This window comes from Propithecus coquereli, unplaced genomic scaffold (assembly GCF_000956105.1).
Source record: "Propithecus coquereli isolate 6110/MARCELLA unplaced genomic scaffold, Pcoq_1.0 Scaffold223, whole genome shotgun sequence".
In the NCBI taxonomy this organism is placed as follows: domain Eukaryota; kingdom Metazoa; phylum Chordata; class Mammalia; order Primates; family Indriidae; genus Propithecus; species Propithecus coquereli.
The window spans coordinates 72,726-87,879 of record NW_012147523.1 but is presented as its reverse complement, the minus strand read 5'-3'; the positions used below and the strand labels follow the sequence as shown (position 1 = coordinate 87,879).

General features: G+C 51.8%; 1 protein-coding gene across 1 annotated transcript in view; it reads left to right on the top strand.

The window, feature by feature from the left end:
* Window positions 1–15,154, top strand: part of KIAA0556 (KIAA0556 ortholog) — a 184,872-nt gene that overhangs the window by 155,429 nt on the left and 14,289 nt on the right. Inside the window, exons 16-19 of the mRNA XM_012644954.1 lie at window positions 3,915–4,640; window positions 5,769–5,974; window positions 7,176–7,254; window positions 14,259–14,436. Of these exons, the coding sequence (XP_012500408.1) occupies window positions 3,915–4,640; window positions 5,769–5,974; window positions 7,176–7,254; window positions 14,259–14,436 (1,189 nt within the window). The remainder of the gene's footprint in view (window positions 1–3,914; window positions 4,641–5,768; window positions 5,975–7,175; window positions 7,255–14,258; window positions 14,437–15,154) is intronic.

Sequence of the window (15,154 nt, the reverse complement as noted above, 5' to 3'; positions counted from 1 at the left end):
CATTTCAGAGGGGTCAGTTGGCTATAGGTAAATGAGATCTTATCAGCCCAGCTTGAGCAGTAAAGGGAGTGTTATTTGGAGAAAGCTCAAAGAGCTCCTCAACCCCAAAGGCAGGAAGTATAGCCGCTCATCACAGAACCAGAACACAGAGCCAGGAAGCCAGGGAAGCAAGGAAGCTTCCCCGTGTCTGTCCAGTGCTGCTAGGCCCTACCTCCGCTTCTCTGTGGGTCCACTTTTCCTCACTTTCCTTATGAGACTGGCTTTCTGTGCTCTATGCACATGGCAGGAAATGGCCTCATGGCCCTAGAGTGACTATGTCCCAGCTCTTCTTCCAGCAACCAATTCCACAGTCTCAGGGGAGACGCTGATTGGTCTACTTGGGTCAAGTGTCCAGTCCTTGTCCAATCAGCAATGGTTGGAGGGCAGTTCATTAGAATAAACATGGCTCTGTTATATCTCTCTATGTATTTTTTCATTTCCTGTTGTAGTAGCAATTACTGCATATCTCGTGGTGGTGTAGTCGATTTTGATAAACTAAAATTCGGAGCTCCATGGTTCCCATTAGTCTCAACCCAGAAGTATTTTGGAATCTTTGATCCCATCATCTCATAATTGGTGGTCCCTCCCAGACTGTGTTGACTGGAGATTGAAGCAGCAGCTTTCTGCTGTCTGTTCAGATTGTAGATAGCAATGTTGGCAGTGACAGGACAAAGCACTTATCCCAGCAGCTCCCCAACACCCAAGGAGTGGTGAGTAGCATGTTCTGCAGACAGAGAGATACGTGGGCCCCTAGCCAGCTATCACATCTAACAGGTCCAGGAGCAAGGCTACACTTCTCTGCTTTTAAACCCAGAGTATGCAACTCAGGGAGAATAGGTTAGAAAACAGACACAGAATGACAGCAAAGTCCCGCCTGTCTTGCACACCCAGGCAGAGGAAGCACAGGCTGAGTCCCTGACACATGGCATTTGGTGCTGTCTCCTCGATGCACTTGCAAACTGACCCAGGCCATTTGTTGTAGTCAGTGGAAATCAAATCACATAAACTGAAGTCATGGTGACCCATATGGGTAGTATTTCTGCCAGATGTTAAGCATCGTGCCTGGGAGAAGAGGATGGAAGAAACTTCTGGTATCTTTTTAAATGGCAGATGAGAAGGAGGGGAAGGGAGAGGACAGGTGCAGGAGAACTGACAGGTGAGGGGGGAGTCCCTCGGCCTTCAGGCCTGATCCCAGGGGGTACAGAAGGGATGGTGCCAACAGTCCATCCCTTCACTGGCATTCCAGGTACCAGGTGCCAGGTGCTGTGCTAGGCTCTGGGACACATCAGGGAGCAAGGACGAGGTGGCAGTGAAGGCCTCCCCGAGGAGGCAGATGACAAGAAAAGCCAGCTAAGTGGGCATCTGGAGCCAAAGCATTTCTGGCAGGGGCACAAAGAGACTGGGTGTGTCCATGATCAGGGGCCAGAGTGGCTGGAGCAGATGGTTGTTGGGGGAGGGGGAGGGGAGGCTGCAGAAGTCAGCAGGGCCACACTCGGCCCTGTGGGCATGGTGACTTGGGTTGTCTTGATTCTCAGTACGAGAGAGGCAATGCCAGCTAGAGGGGTGATTACCAACTCTGTTTCAGGCACATGGAGACTGCAGTGACAGAGTGGACATGTCTGGGCCCCCCAAGGATGGTTGGAATTGGAAGATGGTTCCTGGGGTAGAGAAGGCAGAACTTGACGTGTAAAGTTGAGCAGTACCTCCCTGGGAGCCGGGAGCCAGGAACCAGGAGAGGGTAACAAGGGATGGCAGTGTCGGGAGAGGACTGGCCCGGGCCTTGAGCCACCCCCAGACTGTGGGTGTGGAAGGGTGGCACTGTGATGAGGGACAGAGAGGAGCTGTCAGCTGGTGAGGCAGAGAACCAGGGAGATATAGCACCTCCTAAGCCAGTGGAGGGGCACATGAAACGGAAGAGGTTTGCCTGGGATGCCAAGCACAGAATGAGGACTGACAAAGACCGGGGAGTCATCGTCCACTTGGAGAAAGCCGTTTCAGTGAAGAGTTAAGGGAACTGTGGGATTCTTATAAATGCAAAGGACAGAAAGCCACGAGGAGGTTGACTTCAGGCACGGCTGGATCCAGGAGCTCAAATGATGTCATCGGGACTGTGTCTCCATCTCTGGGCTCATGTTCCCCATGTTGGCTTCATTCTCAGGTTGGCTGGTTCTCCCCATAGTGTAGCAACGTGGCCCTGGCAATGCCGTACCTCCGTCCTGCCAGCTTAGCACCACCAGTTTGAAGATAGCCCCTCCAAGCCTCGCTTGGAAAGATGCTGTCAGCGCCGACCTAGATGGCCCGAAGGTGGGGGAACCCAGAGTGTTGTTCCCAGGAGAGGGGGCAGTGGAGTTTGGGTGGCTAACACAATCACACAGGAAAGAGGCGCCGGGTGGCCGGGGGTTGAGAGCAGCTGAGCCTCTGAGCGACAGAGAGAAAATAGGACAGTGGTCGGAGGGAGCCACAGGAGCAGGGCAGCTTTCTTTTCCTTTCTTCTCTTTTAGGTAGGAGAGAGGTACGCATGTCTGCAGGCAGAGAGAGGGGAAGGCGCCAGTGGGGAAGGAGTGATTGAAGATTCTGGAGAGAGGATATAATTGATGGCGCCAGGCCCCCTAGGAGACAGGCAGAAAATGGAGTGCACAGTACGATGTGAAAGCAGAAAAAACAGAATGTCAGTGTCATCAGCTGCTGTTTTTCCAGAATGACACCCTTAGATGGCGGTTAGCCGTCGCATGGCTGTGAGGACAGGCCCCTACTTGATGCACACACCAGGGCTTTTCGATTTTCCAAGGAGGAGAGTGAGGCCTACAGAGCTGTCCTTCCGAGGACTGGGCCCGCATCCTCCATGTGCCTGGGACACGGGGCTCAGCCACGTGGAGAAGGAAATCCCCTACCTTGTCATATACCTGGCGGGTTGGCTTTTTTAATAGCATTCTTTCTTGATTATAAAAGCAATATACATTCTACCTCACGTGGCCAGAAAAAGTGAAAAGAAAAAAAAAAGTAATAAAATAAAATAAAATAAAAAAGGCCAGGCACGGTGGCTCACGCCTGTGATCCTAGCACTCTGGGAGGCCGAGGCGGGAGGATTGCTCGCAGTCAGGAGTTCAAGACCAGCCTGAGCAAGAGTGAGACCCCCCGTCTCTCTTTTTAAAAAAAATAAAATAAAATAAAAACAATACACACAGGGAACTTAGAAGATAAACTTACAAAGAGGAAAATAGAAGTCTTTCTGACTCGCCACCCAGAAACTATGAACGTGGTGTTAGCACCCTGGTGCATGTCACCGTAATAGAATGTGCTGCATCTGAAATTGCGTATCTGGCTTTCTTCCATTTAACATTCTTTTATGAGCCTTCCACCTGCCATTAAATCATCTTTGAAAGCGCCGTTACAGTCACATGACTGTGTCAGCCTCGAGCGCGAACCCTCATGTTGCTGACTCAGGAGCCCCAGGCAGCTGCGTTGGCCCCGGTCATGATAGCTGCGTTCTTAGAAAATCTAAAGTCTATCAAAAATACTTTGTTTTTTGTAGAAACAACCAGGCTCTAGACTTGAGTGATCATAAATAATTTTTTTTTACCAACCTTAGTGTCCAGCAGGACAGTCAAAAGTTGTGTGGGACAGGAGACCTCACTCTGTGCCAGGACCGTCACAAGCAGTGCAGGATGTAACATCCTCAGCCTCGTGTGTCAAGCTCCAGGAGGGCCTCTCTGGCAACGAGACAGCCAAGAGCAGCCCCACTGGTTTCTAGAATGTACTGCCCCCCCCAGGTGGCCCTGTTGGCTGAGAGCCGCTGTATGAGACAGTATCTAAGGGTCCCCACCTCCGTGCGTGCTGCTAACAGGGCTTCACCCCTCCTGTGTCCTTTCTTCCAGAAGACACCTGGTCCACCAGGAAGCCGCCGCGGTCGAAGTGGCACAGTGAACAGGAACACATGCTGCATGAGTCGTGGAACTCGCTCAGTGCCTTTGACCGCTCCCACCGGGGACGCATCTCTAATATGGAGTTCCAGGGGGACGTCCTGGACGAGTTCCTGCAGCAACAGAAGAGCAGCCGGCACAGCGACCAGCCACCGCCCTGGAAGGACGAGAAGCCAGAGCCTCCGAGAGGGCAGGATGGCTGCTCTGGAGAGACGGATGACGGGGGTGACTTCAAAATCCCCGTCTTGCCTTATGGACAGCACTTGGTCGTCCATATCCAGTCTACGTGGGGGGACAGACACTATGTTGGCCTCAACGGAATAGAAATATTCAGTTCCAAGGGGGAGCCGGTGCCAATTTCAAACATTAAAGCAGAACCCCCCGACATCAATATTTTACCAGCCTATGGGAAGGACCCCCGTGTGGTCACCAACCTCATTGACGGGGTGAACAGGACCCAGGATGACATGCACGTCTGGCTGGCCCCCTTCACGCCGGGCAAGTCCCACTCCATCTCCATCAACTTCGTGCACCCTTGCCATGTCGCCATGATCAGGATTTGGAATTACAATAAATCTCGGATCCATTCCTTCCGCGGCGTGAAGGACATCACGATGCTATTAGACGCCCAGTGCATCTTTGAAGGAGAAATTGCCAAGGCCTCGGGAACCCTGACGGGAGGTACAGCATGTCTGTAAGAATGTTCTCCAAGCCCCTGTCTGCTACTCACTGAGGGTCTGAGGATAAAAATAAACCCAGTGGCTAGCAATGAGAGAGCGGTCCCTCTTTCATAGACCTGGTCCACTCCTCACCTCTTGCAGCATGGGTGTGCTAGAGCAGGCCTCATTTAAACTCCTCCATTAAAGGCCGGGCAGGGTGGCTCATGCCTGTAATCCCAGCACTCTGGGAGGCCGAGGCGGGAGGATCACTTGAGGGCAGGAGTTTGAGACCAGCCTGAGCAAGAGCGAGACCCAGTCTCTACTAAAAAATAGGAAAAAAAAAAATTAGCTGGGCATGCTGGCACACTCTGTAGTCCCAGCTACTCGGGAGGCTGAGGCAGGAGGATCGCTTGAGCCCAGGAGTTTGAGGTTACAGCGAGCTGTGACGACCCCACTACACTAGCTGGGGCGACACAGCAAGACTCTGTCACAAAACAAAACAAAGCAAACGGACAAAAAAAACCCAAAACTCCCCCATTAGGTACTTGGCTTAGGTTCCTAGAAGCTCTGTCTGATAAGGGATTCTTCGGTGAGTGACTCACTGGGGGAGTCTTTAGGAGAAACGTGGGGCGGTGAGGCAAGGATAGTTCAGGGGAAGCCCAGCCTCAGCCCGATCCCAGGGGAGCGCTGGAGCATAAATTGCAGGGTCCTTCCTGCCTTGAGGCAAAGGAGCAGGGCGCCGGAGCCCACAGGCCAGTCGGTCGTGGGAGCCAGGCTGCCCAGGCTGGAGGCGTCACTCCCATGCCCTCCTAGGTAAGGCGGTCTGCAAAAGGGATCAGCAGGCATCTGGATAGGGCACCCACAGCTGCTACACTGCCTCGCCCACACCAAAGAAATGTCACTCGCTTGATGACAGATCACAGTGATTCTCATTAGATTAGGTCCCTTCCTTGGATCTATGTGGTTCTTACCGTCCATGAATTCCATTTGCAACTATGTGAAGAAAATAATAAGGTTCACTTACACAGATCAATAACGGTTGGTGGTTTGGGATTGTGTAGCACAAAGGTTAATGAGTTTAGGCTATTGACCTACAAATCATTGGGATTTGGGGTGTGTTGACCCTTCCGTCTTCTTGGTAACCCACCAGCCCCAGAGCACTTCGGAGACACGATCTTATTCACCACCGACGACGACATTCTCGAGGCCATATTCTGCTCTGATGAGACGTTTGACGTCTATGTGGAGGGCCTGGGCAGGCTGCAGTACGAGGAGGCGCTGAGGAGGCCCAGCACGGCCGACGGCGACAGGGACGAGCGGCCCTTCATCCAGGCCGGCCTGTGGGCTGGAGACCCGGTAGGACCCGGGGCCCGGGGGACCCCTGGCTAGGTTTCTTCTCCTGACTCCGAGTAGAGCCGGGAGAATGAAGATGGATGTCCTTTAAGCTGCTGGTGCCACTTTTTGACATTTCCCATTTTTCTACTTCGTTGTTTTGTCCTGGATGTCATATTTCATTCTCTAATTATTTCTTATTTTTTTTTTTTTTTAGCCGAAGTAAAGAAAGTATTCAAATTTTAATCAAAGCCAGGAGAAATCAGCTCTATGTCATCTCTGTAATTTAGAGGTTGGCAGTCTCAGGGGAATCTGTGCTTTGGGTTGCGTTTTGATCACTCACTGTCGTTGATGGAAGGCCCAGAAACAGGCAGAGTTACAATTAAAACAGTGATCAGCATAGCCATGGTTTCTTGAGCGCGTATCGTGATGCAAGCAGGGTGCACAGTGGTACTGTGTTTCACCCTCATGACAGCCCTTTGAGCAGAAACTATTTTCCCTTGTAAGCCACTCTGCTGGGCCCCAGCCCTGAGAGGACAGGGAGGGAGCCCTCTCTCCATCTCATGGAAGATCAGCAACTTCCCATCTTTTCAGTTCTCAGCTTTCCTGTCTGTAAAGTAGTAGAGGCTCTTTTGCCCTAATTTATGGTGCAGACAGATAATGAGCAAATAGTTTATACATGAGACCCAGAAAGTGGCGTGTGGCAGCAGCCTCCCCTTTGACTGTCCATATATAGACCAGGATTCTTCATCCTGGCTACCCAAGGGAGCTTTAAAAATGCAGATGCCTGGGCCCCACCCATAGAGATTCTGATTCAGTGAACAGCCAGGGCTGAGAACCACTGTCTATGGTTTGAATTCTTCCTCCTTCCCTCCCTACCTCCTCCTTTCTTCCTTCCTTCCTTCCTTCCTTCCTCCAGATCACTAGATAAACATTTATTGAGTTCTTCCCTGTTCAAGAAAATCTCAGCATCTTAGCTGTTAGCATCATGGCCCCTCCCCTACCAACAGGAGCTGCTGGCAGGGATTCAGACACCCGAGGCTCTCTGGGCCTGCCCATCTCACTAGTCACGGAGCTTCCACAAAGGCAGGAAATCCAAGAAAAGACACAGGACGTACCTGGCTATGGGATGGGCAGGAGTATCTGGAAAAACAACCAGCTAGCTGGGTGAATATCACTAAAACGACCACCTTTTTCCTCTGCTTCTCCCCCAACCCTTGTGCAGGTCCTGGAGCTAGAGCTGCCACCCAGTCCCCCTGTCCCTGAAGTCACCACGCCAGAGCCAGGCATCTACCATGGGATCTGTGAGTACCAGCTCCTGGGAGAGTGTCAGGTGGAAGGAGGACTTTTCTGGTTTGGGGGGAGTTGTGGTCACTTGGGATAGGGTCTCCTTGGACAGTTGGGCCGGCTGTACGCTGTTGAGAGACACCAGGCCGTGGGGCAAGTAGGGGCTGAAACCAGCCGGCGCTTGGCTCACTGGCCTAGCAGGGCTGCGCCACTCCAGAGGAGGGGCCACTCTTTGCAATTTGCCCTAGCAGAGGGGCATTTTTGCATTTTGCATGCAGGCGCCCTACATGTTAGCTGTGACCCTGACCCAGGGTCAGGGAGGCTATAGGTGGCACCCAGAAAGTATAGAACAGGAGGACGTAAGAGCCAGAAGAGACGTAAGAGCCAGACGCAAAGCATCTGTCAGTGGGGTGGTTCAGGCTGTCTCTTCAAACTCCACCGCAGAGCAGCTGCGGTGAGCAAAGAAAACCCGCATCCCCCTGCTCCACGGGTGGACCCAGGGTACCAGGTCTTCTGACGTCTCAGAAGGTGGAGATCCAGATTTTTATGTGCAATCACCTGATCCTTAAATGTTGGTGACTAATTTTTTAATGTTTTAAAATATCACATGAGCCAAATAAAACACATACTGTGTATCTGGCCAGCCAGCTGCCAGTTTGTGACATCTGAGTAGATCCCATCTGGGTCTTCCCTGTCTCCTCATCTGTCTTCTTTTTCCATTTACCCTTCCAGACAGTTCCATCTTAATCCACACCATCCACGTCAGCGTCCGTCCTGGGCAGGCCTCAGGCCTGAGGTCACTCACGGCTGACTGTGATCTCCTCCCAGCCATACCCTGTTAACAAGGCTCCTGCAGCCTCACCTCCTGCTCTTTCCTGCCCCCTGTGCCTGTCACCTGCTTCCAGTTAATCTTTGAAAGCAAAAGATGTGACACTGCCATGCTCCCTCAGCCCCCCTCCCCAGCCTCCTTTTCAGAGTGAAGCTGGAACATTCCCGTGAGTTCTGGTGTTAGCCCCTGTCACACTCCTCCCCACCTCACCCGCAGGCTTCTGTGCAAGCCACGTCCTCAGCTTGGGATGCCTGCCCTGTCCATCCCCGCTGGTGCTGGTTGGGTGCCCTAGAGGCAGACTCAGATGGAGTCCCCTGGGGAACGCTCTGATGGGGAAGGGCAGGAGACAGGACTGGGCAGAGGCAGAAGCTGGTCTGCGGAGCAGCCACATTGAGGCCTCAGCCAGCTCCACGGGAGCTTGGGAGCTGGGAAGGTGCTCTGGGGTTGTCTAAGTTGGATGAGGAGGCCGATCTTTACACGTCTGCGTCAACACGGCACTGGATGTGGGCTGTCCCTAAGGAGAAGTATGGCCTTCCGCAAGGCGACTGCAGCCAAGGGTAGTCATGGTGGGGCCCAGTGGTGAGCTGTTGGCCGTCAGCACTCCCGGCCACTGGAGGACTAAGTCCTTTGGTCCTGGGGGTGGGATGGGGGTCTGGGCAGTGTCTATGTGTGCTCCACATCCCCTTCCTTTTTTTTGTTAGAGACAGAGTCTCCCTCTGTCACCCAGGCTGGAGTGCAGTGGTGCCATCATAGCTCACTGTAGCCTCGAGTTCCTGGGCTCAAGCCATCCTCTTGCCTCAGCCTCCTGAGTAGCTGGGACTACAGGCCCATGCCACCATGCCTGGCTAATTTTTTTTTTTAATTTTTTGTAGAGACAGGGTCTTACTATGTTGCCCAGGCTGGTCTCAAACTCCTGGCCTCAAGCCATATTCCTGCCTCAGCCTCCCAAAGTGCTGGGATTACAGGCCCCCTTCAAGGCTACCTCTTTATGCAAGAGTCAGCATCCCCCACGAAGCTGTGAGGTTCCAAAAGACAGCAATCATTTTTTATTCAGTTTGGTCCTCCCTAAATTTGTCAGGATTCTTTTTTTTTTGTGAACAATGAATGGAAATTGAATTCAAACTGAGTTAAGCAAAAAAGGCAATTTATTGGCTTGTGCTACTAAAAGTTAGGGGTCGCTAGTTTCCCACAAAGCTGGATCCAGATACAAAAATGATGCCATTGAGACTTGGTGTCTCTCTCCTTCTTTCTGTCTTGTTTTCCTCCCTTGCCCTTCTCCAGCTCAGGCCTGGAAGCTCTGGTTTATCTACCTTCTACCCAGAAGCCCCAAATAAAAGAGAACTTCTGTTTCGCAGTAGGTCCAATAACTGTCCCAGAATGAAGTCTCTGGGCCTGGCTTGGGTCAGGTGCCCCTCCTGAAACCCATCGCTGTGACTCACCATGGTGGGTGGCCGTGGGAGATGGAAAACGTGGGTCATAGGCCCACCTCTGGAGCCCGGGGCGAGGGGTCAGCCACCCAGCAGTGTGGCCCGAGCATTGGGCGGTTCTCGGGAGGAGATCCGAGTGCCACGTAACTAGGAGAAGAAGGAAGGCAGGCAGGAGTGCTGGCCGGGCAGAGGCAGCCGCCGTCCCCTTCCTCTGATGTTGCTGTCTGTACATGTGCTTCCTGCCAAACCAGCTCTGACCTTTCCCAGAGATGCTATTTCAATGCCTCTGGGAATTTCGCCCTGGAGTAGAGCTCAGAGACCTTTTTACTACAAGGAAAAGTGCAATTTCTCTTCTCTTCTCCTCTCAGTAGGAAGGCAGGAGAGCCTCTCCACCGAGCACGTTCTGCGTGTGTTTTGAGGCCTGTGGTTTCTGCATCTCTCCTCTCTGAACCTTTGGCCTTTCCTCACTGTATCCAAAATCCTCAGTCCGCTTCCCCGACCTGTGCAGATGGGGAGCTTTAATAAAGTGACCCCGGGGAGTGCGTCGGGGTTGGTAAATACGGCCAATCCTATTAATGTTTTCAAAGGGGAGATGTGACTTGCTAATTTGCAGATGACACTAATTTTGGAAGTTTTGCAAATATCAGCAGTGATGAATAAGAAAGGAGCTGAGAGGGCTGAAACATGGGAGAGAAATAACAAAATTAATTTCCATTTGTATAAATACTAATTGATACAGCAGAGGAAAATGAATATGGAACGCTGGGTATTAGCTCAAAAAGGAGAGTAATCACTTTTCGGATCTGCCCCAAATTCGATGGAATCGTAGCGCAGCTTGCCAGGCAAACAAAGACACGGCAGGCTTGGGAGAGCCGGGGCCGCCATCTCTTTTGCTTTCACAAGGGGAGGTGGGGGTGCTCCCTCACTCTTGGAAGTGGATTTCCAAATCCACTTCCTCCTCCACCTCCAGGCCTTCCCCATCTCAGGAACGGTACCCAGAGCCACTCTGTCACCTGGGTCAAAAACTTCTCTTTCCCTCCATTCCGTAGCCGGGTCATTGAGCATCCTGGCAATGCTGTCTCCAAAACAGATCCTAAACCTGTCCACTTCTCCCGTTTCCGCCACTAGCACACTCGCCCAGGCCATCATACTGCAACAGCTTCCTCCCTGGTCTCCCTACTGAGTCCAGCTGAAGTGAGCTTTCGAGCATGCAAATCAGCCAGGCATGGGGGCTCGCATGTGTAATCCTAGCACTTTGGGAGGCTGAGGCGGGAGGATCGCTTGAGCCCAGAAGTTTGAGACCAGCCTGAGCAACATAGCAAGACCCCATCTCTTTTAAAAATAAAAAAAATTAGCCAGGCATGAATGGCTTGTGCCTGTAGTCCCAGCTACTCAGGAAGCTGAGGCAGGAGGATTTCTGGAGCCCAGGAGTTCAAGGCTATGATGAGCTAGGATTGTGCCACTGTATTCTAGCCTGGGCAGCAGAGCGAGGCCCTGTCTCAGGAAAAAAAAAAATTAAAAAATAAGACACAAAGCAGATCATGTCACTCCCTGCTTAAAAATGTAACCTGCCAGTAGCTTCCCATTGCAAAGAGGAAAATTCAAACCTCTCATTGTGATCTAGCCCCTGCCTAACTTTCTGATCTCATTTTCCTCTACTCTCTCCTTTGGCCACTTGTTTCTAGCTATAGGTCAAATTTGTCCTCCTCTCAGCCTAGAATGTTCTTCTTCCAGAAATGAAAAAGCATGGCCGGCTCCTTCTCAACACCCAGGCCTTAGCTCAAACGTCACCTCCTCAGGACAGCCCTCGCTCTATCCCGTTGCTATTTTATTTTCTTCCTGGTATTCATCATTCTGTGGAACTATAGTATTTATTTATCATTAGGTGTTTATTGATGGTCTTTGCTGGAATGAAAGCTCCTTTAGTCCAGAGACTTTGCTGTGTCATTTATCCCTGCTTCCCCATTGCCAAAAACAGGGTCTGGTACATAGTAGATGATCAATAAATGTTTGTTTACTATCGACTATGAATTTGGTGAAACCTAATAGTTTGATTTTGCCTGATCTATCTACAGATATCTACTGAACTTTTCAATCAACCATGTGCTTAAAATTTTTACAAAAACCTTCATTAAGCTTCTTTCAGTGACAGTTTTAGGCTCTGAGGATACAGCAATAAAGAAAACCAGTAGAGTCCTGGCCTCAGGCAGCCTCCATCCTAGTGGGGGAAACTGATGAAAATGAGGAAATGAACGTAGAATATATTGTCAGGTTGCATCACGTGCTGTAAATGAAAAATCAGGCAGGGTGAAGTGTCGAGAGTGAGGCTGTTTGAGCTGAGGTTATTAGCGGAGGCCTCTCCGGAGATGATATTTGAACATAGACCCATGATGAGAAGGAGTGTATCACTTAGCTTTTGCTGAACAGACCAACCCGAAGTGTAGCACTGTTTGTGCATGACGGGTTTGTAATTCAGCAGCGGGGCTGGGCAGCTCCTCTCTTCTGAGCTGCTCACGTGTCCAGTCCTCTGGCAGGTGGACTAGGCTGAGTGGCCTGGGACGACCCACCGGCCTGGCAGCTGGGAGGCTGTTGGCCCAGGTGACAGGTGACTGGCTTAGCTCGGCTGATTCACACAGCAGTCTCAGCTCTAAGCGTGGAGGGACGACAAACCTCAGGGCACACGTGCTTGGCAGCCTCTGCTTCCATCAGGTTTGCTTCTGTCCCATCATCCAAAGCAAATCACGTGGCCCAGAGCCAGGGCTGGGGAGGTAGACCCCACCTCTGGAAGGGAGAAGTGGCAAAATCGTATTGCAAAATGGCCCCTAGAGACACGGGTGGGAGGAATTTGTAGCCATTTTGCACGGGACCGACGCCGCGAGACGCTGATGTGCTTGGTACCACACTTGCCTCACATCTTTCTCCTCCGCCCCCAAGATGCTCAGAGCTACCTGGGCACCGTGAGGAGCAGAAGGATCTGAGGGCTGAGTTACAAAAAGTATGTTGGGAAATGACAGGGACATAAGAGAGGACTCTGAGCTCCAGGCAGGTTAGGTGATCCAGCCCCACTTCCTAGCCACAAAGAAGCCCTTTCACCTCTCTGGCCTTCCAGATCCCCGTCTGAGTTACAGTGGCTGGGACCAGGTGGCATCCTTCCTCTGCCAGAGCTACAGAGCTGGCACTCTGCAAACACTGCAAAGAGTGTGAGTCTTTTCAACTCAGCCACCCAAAAGGGTGCTGAGATGAGTGACAAATTCTCCAAGGGTACAAGTGTTCATTGGGCTTGGTCCTGCTCCAGTGGGAGACCATTAAGGAGAGAGAAGTTCCACCAATTATCTGACAGGGCTTGACCAAGAGATTCATTTGATGTAAACTTCCTGGGCAAATGAATGACTCACCTGGGCCATTTTGCCCCAGGGCCACAGAAGGTCACTTCTAAATGGTCTGATAGAGCAGGGGCAAAAGGATGGAGGTGTCGCCCTAGGTCACTTCTTTCACCTCGAGTCCACATGAATCCTTAGATGGTAGCCAGTTTGCACAAGATGTCAGTTCCCGACGTTGGGGTTCACTGGTGTAACCGCCTCCACTTAGCGACTTGCTTAATCATTCGGGCGGTTCATTTCTCCGTCAGCCAGGAAGGACGTCTTGAGGTTGACAAACCTGTCAAGGACAATAACTACCACTGCTTCCAGTGCTTTAGCGGAGCCTCAGATGTGCGTCTGCAATTTCCTAGTGCTGGAACGTTCGCTGTATCCCTGGGGGTTGCAGCTCTCTCTGAGTTTGCTGTGGCTGAACCGAGAAAGAAAGGAGGCATATGCATATTTCTACAGAAATTATGATTCCATGAAAGATTTCGAGGAGATGAGGAAGGCTGGTATCTTTCAGAGTGGAGATGATTTTTGAATGTAAAGAATTTCTTTGGGTTGAGTTGCACAGGAGTTTGTCGCTGACCTGTGTTCCGGAGCTATGAGACATGAATACGTGGGCTAAGGAGTAGTTTCTCTTGATAAATAAACAATTAACAAATAAAAAAACAATCATTCCGTCTGTACCGAGCTCCTACTACGTGCTAGGCACTGTGCCAGGCTCTGAGGACACAGGGTCTAGAAAAACAGACAGGGTTTCTCCCTCCGGGAGTTAACCAGCTGGCGGGGAAGATGCCAGATCACAAGATTACAGTGGTGACCAGGGCTTGGAAGAGGAAGTGCCCAGTGGCTCGGCAGGCTACAAAGGGAGCTTTGACCTGGGGAAAGAATTCAGGAGGGCTTCCCCAAGGAAGGAAGCTGGGAGCTGAAGGGTGAATTCCAGAGGGAGGGACCAGCATGTGCAAAGGCCCTGTGGTGGGAGAGAGGACTATGAATATGAGCAACTGGGAGATAGTCTGGGTGTGCCCGGGGTCCCTGGTGCATGATGAGACAGGAGAAGCTGTAGAAGCCAGATGGGGAATGCCCTGTTGGCCAAACAGCGTGGGAAGTGGCTCAAGGGTGTTCAGTGTGGGGCAGGGTGGCATGATCTGATAGGTGAAGAGAAGGCCATGTGTGGGTTTAAAAAACACTAGTCCCTTCAGCCTGCAGACATTTCCTGAGCATCAGCAGTGGCCTGGGCCTGAGGCCACCGAGAGGAAAGGTGCAGAGCCCACCCTCGAGGCACTTTCAGTCTGGGTTCAAGTCGATAGGAGGAGGCTGAAGGTCCCTCCTCTTCCTGTCTCCGTCTTAGATACCCCGTGGGGTGTCTGGAGCTGATTAGACCACTCTTCTTCCTGTTGCAGGCCTTCAGCTGAATTTCTCTGCGTCCTGGGGGGACCTCCACTACCTGGGGCTCACTGGCCTGGAAGTGGTGGGCAAGGATGGCCAGGCCCTGCCCATCCACCTGCACCAGATCTCCGCCTCTCCCCGAGACTTAAATGACCTCCCCGAGTACACCGACGACTCCCGGACCCTGGACAAGTAAGTGGCTGTGAGAAGTTTAACTTCCTTGGCCGCAGGGTTTCAGGGACCCTTTTCAGCGTCTTAGGCTTCAGACACAAACATCAAATAGCATCCCCTATGTCACCTCCCCCAGCCACCCTGTGGAAAGTGGGGTGAGCGTCCCAGGGCCGCACAGCCAGCAGTGGTAGGCAGGATTCAAAGGCAGGTCTTCATGCTTCCAGACTCCTCTGTGGTTTGTTTTCTCCACTGTGCTTAATGTAGTGCCTCATACACAGTGGCTGCCTATAAACCTGTGCAGTGGACGGCTCCACGTCTACGTGTGAATGACCCAGGCCTCTTGAGGGGCTGAGGTTGGAGGCGATTGCTGAGCAAGTCTCCGCAGGCAGCTGCAGCTACGCTTTCCCCTGCACTTGTCAGATTTCATAAGCCAAGGTTGGATCAAGGCGATACGGGAACAAGCCTCAGCTATAGCACTGATCCACGGGGACCCTGTAACCCACAGGCCAGCGCTCAGGCCCCCTGCTCTGGACAGCTGAAGGGCCTGGGCACTGCCCGGAGGTGTAAAGGAGAGTCTTGAGGAGTCAGAGTGATGGGAGTTCAAATCCCTCTCTGCCCCATGCCAACCATTAAGTTTCTTAACCTCTCCAACCATAACAGTAATGGTAATAGTAACTGCTTCTATAGCTGCCATTTATTGAGCACTTATTAAATGCCAGACACTGGACTATGCTAAGCA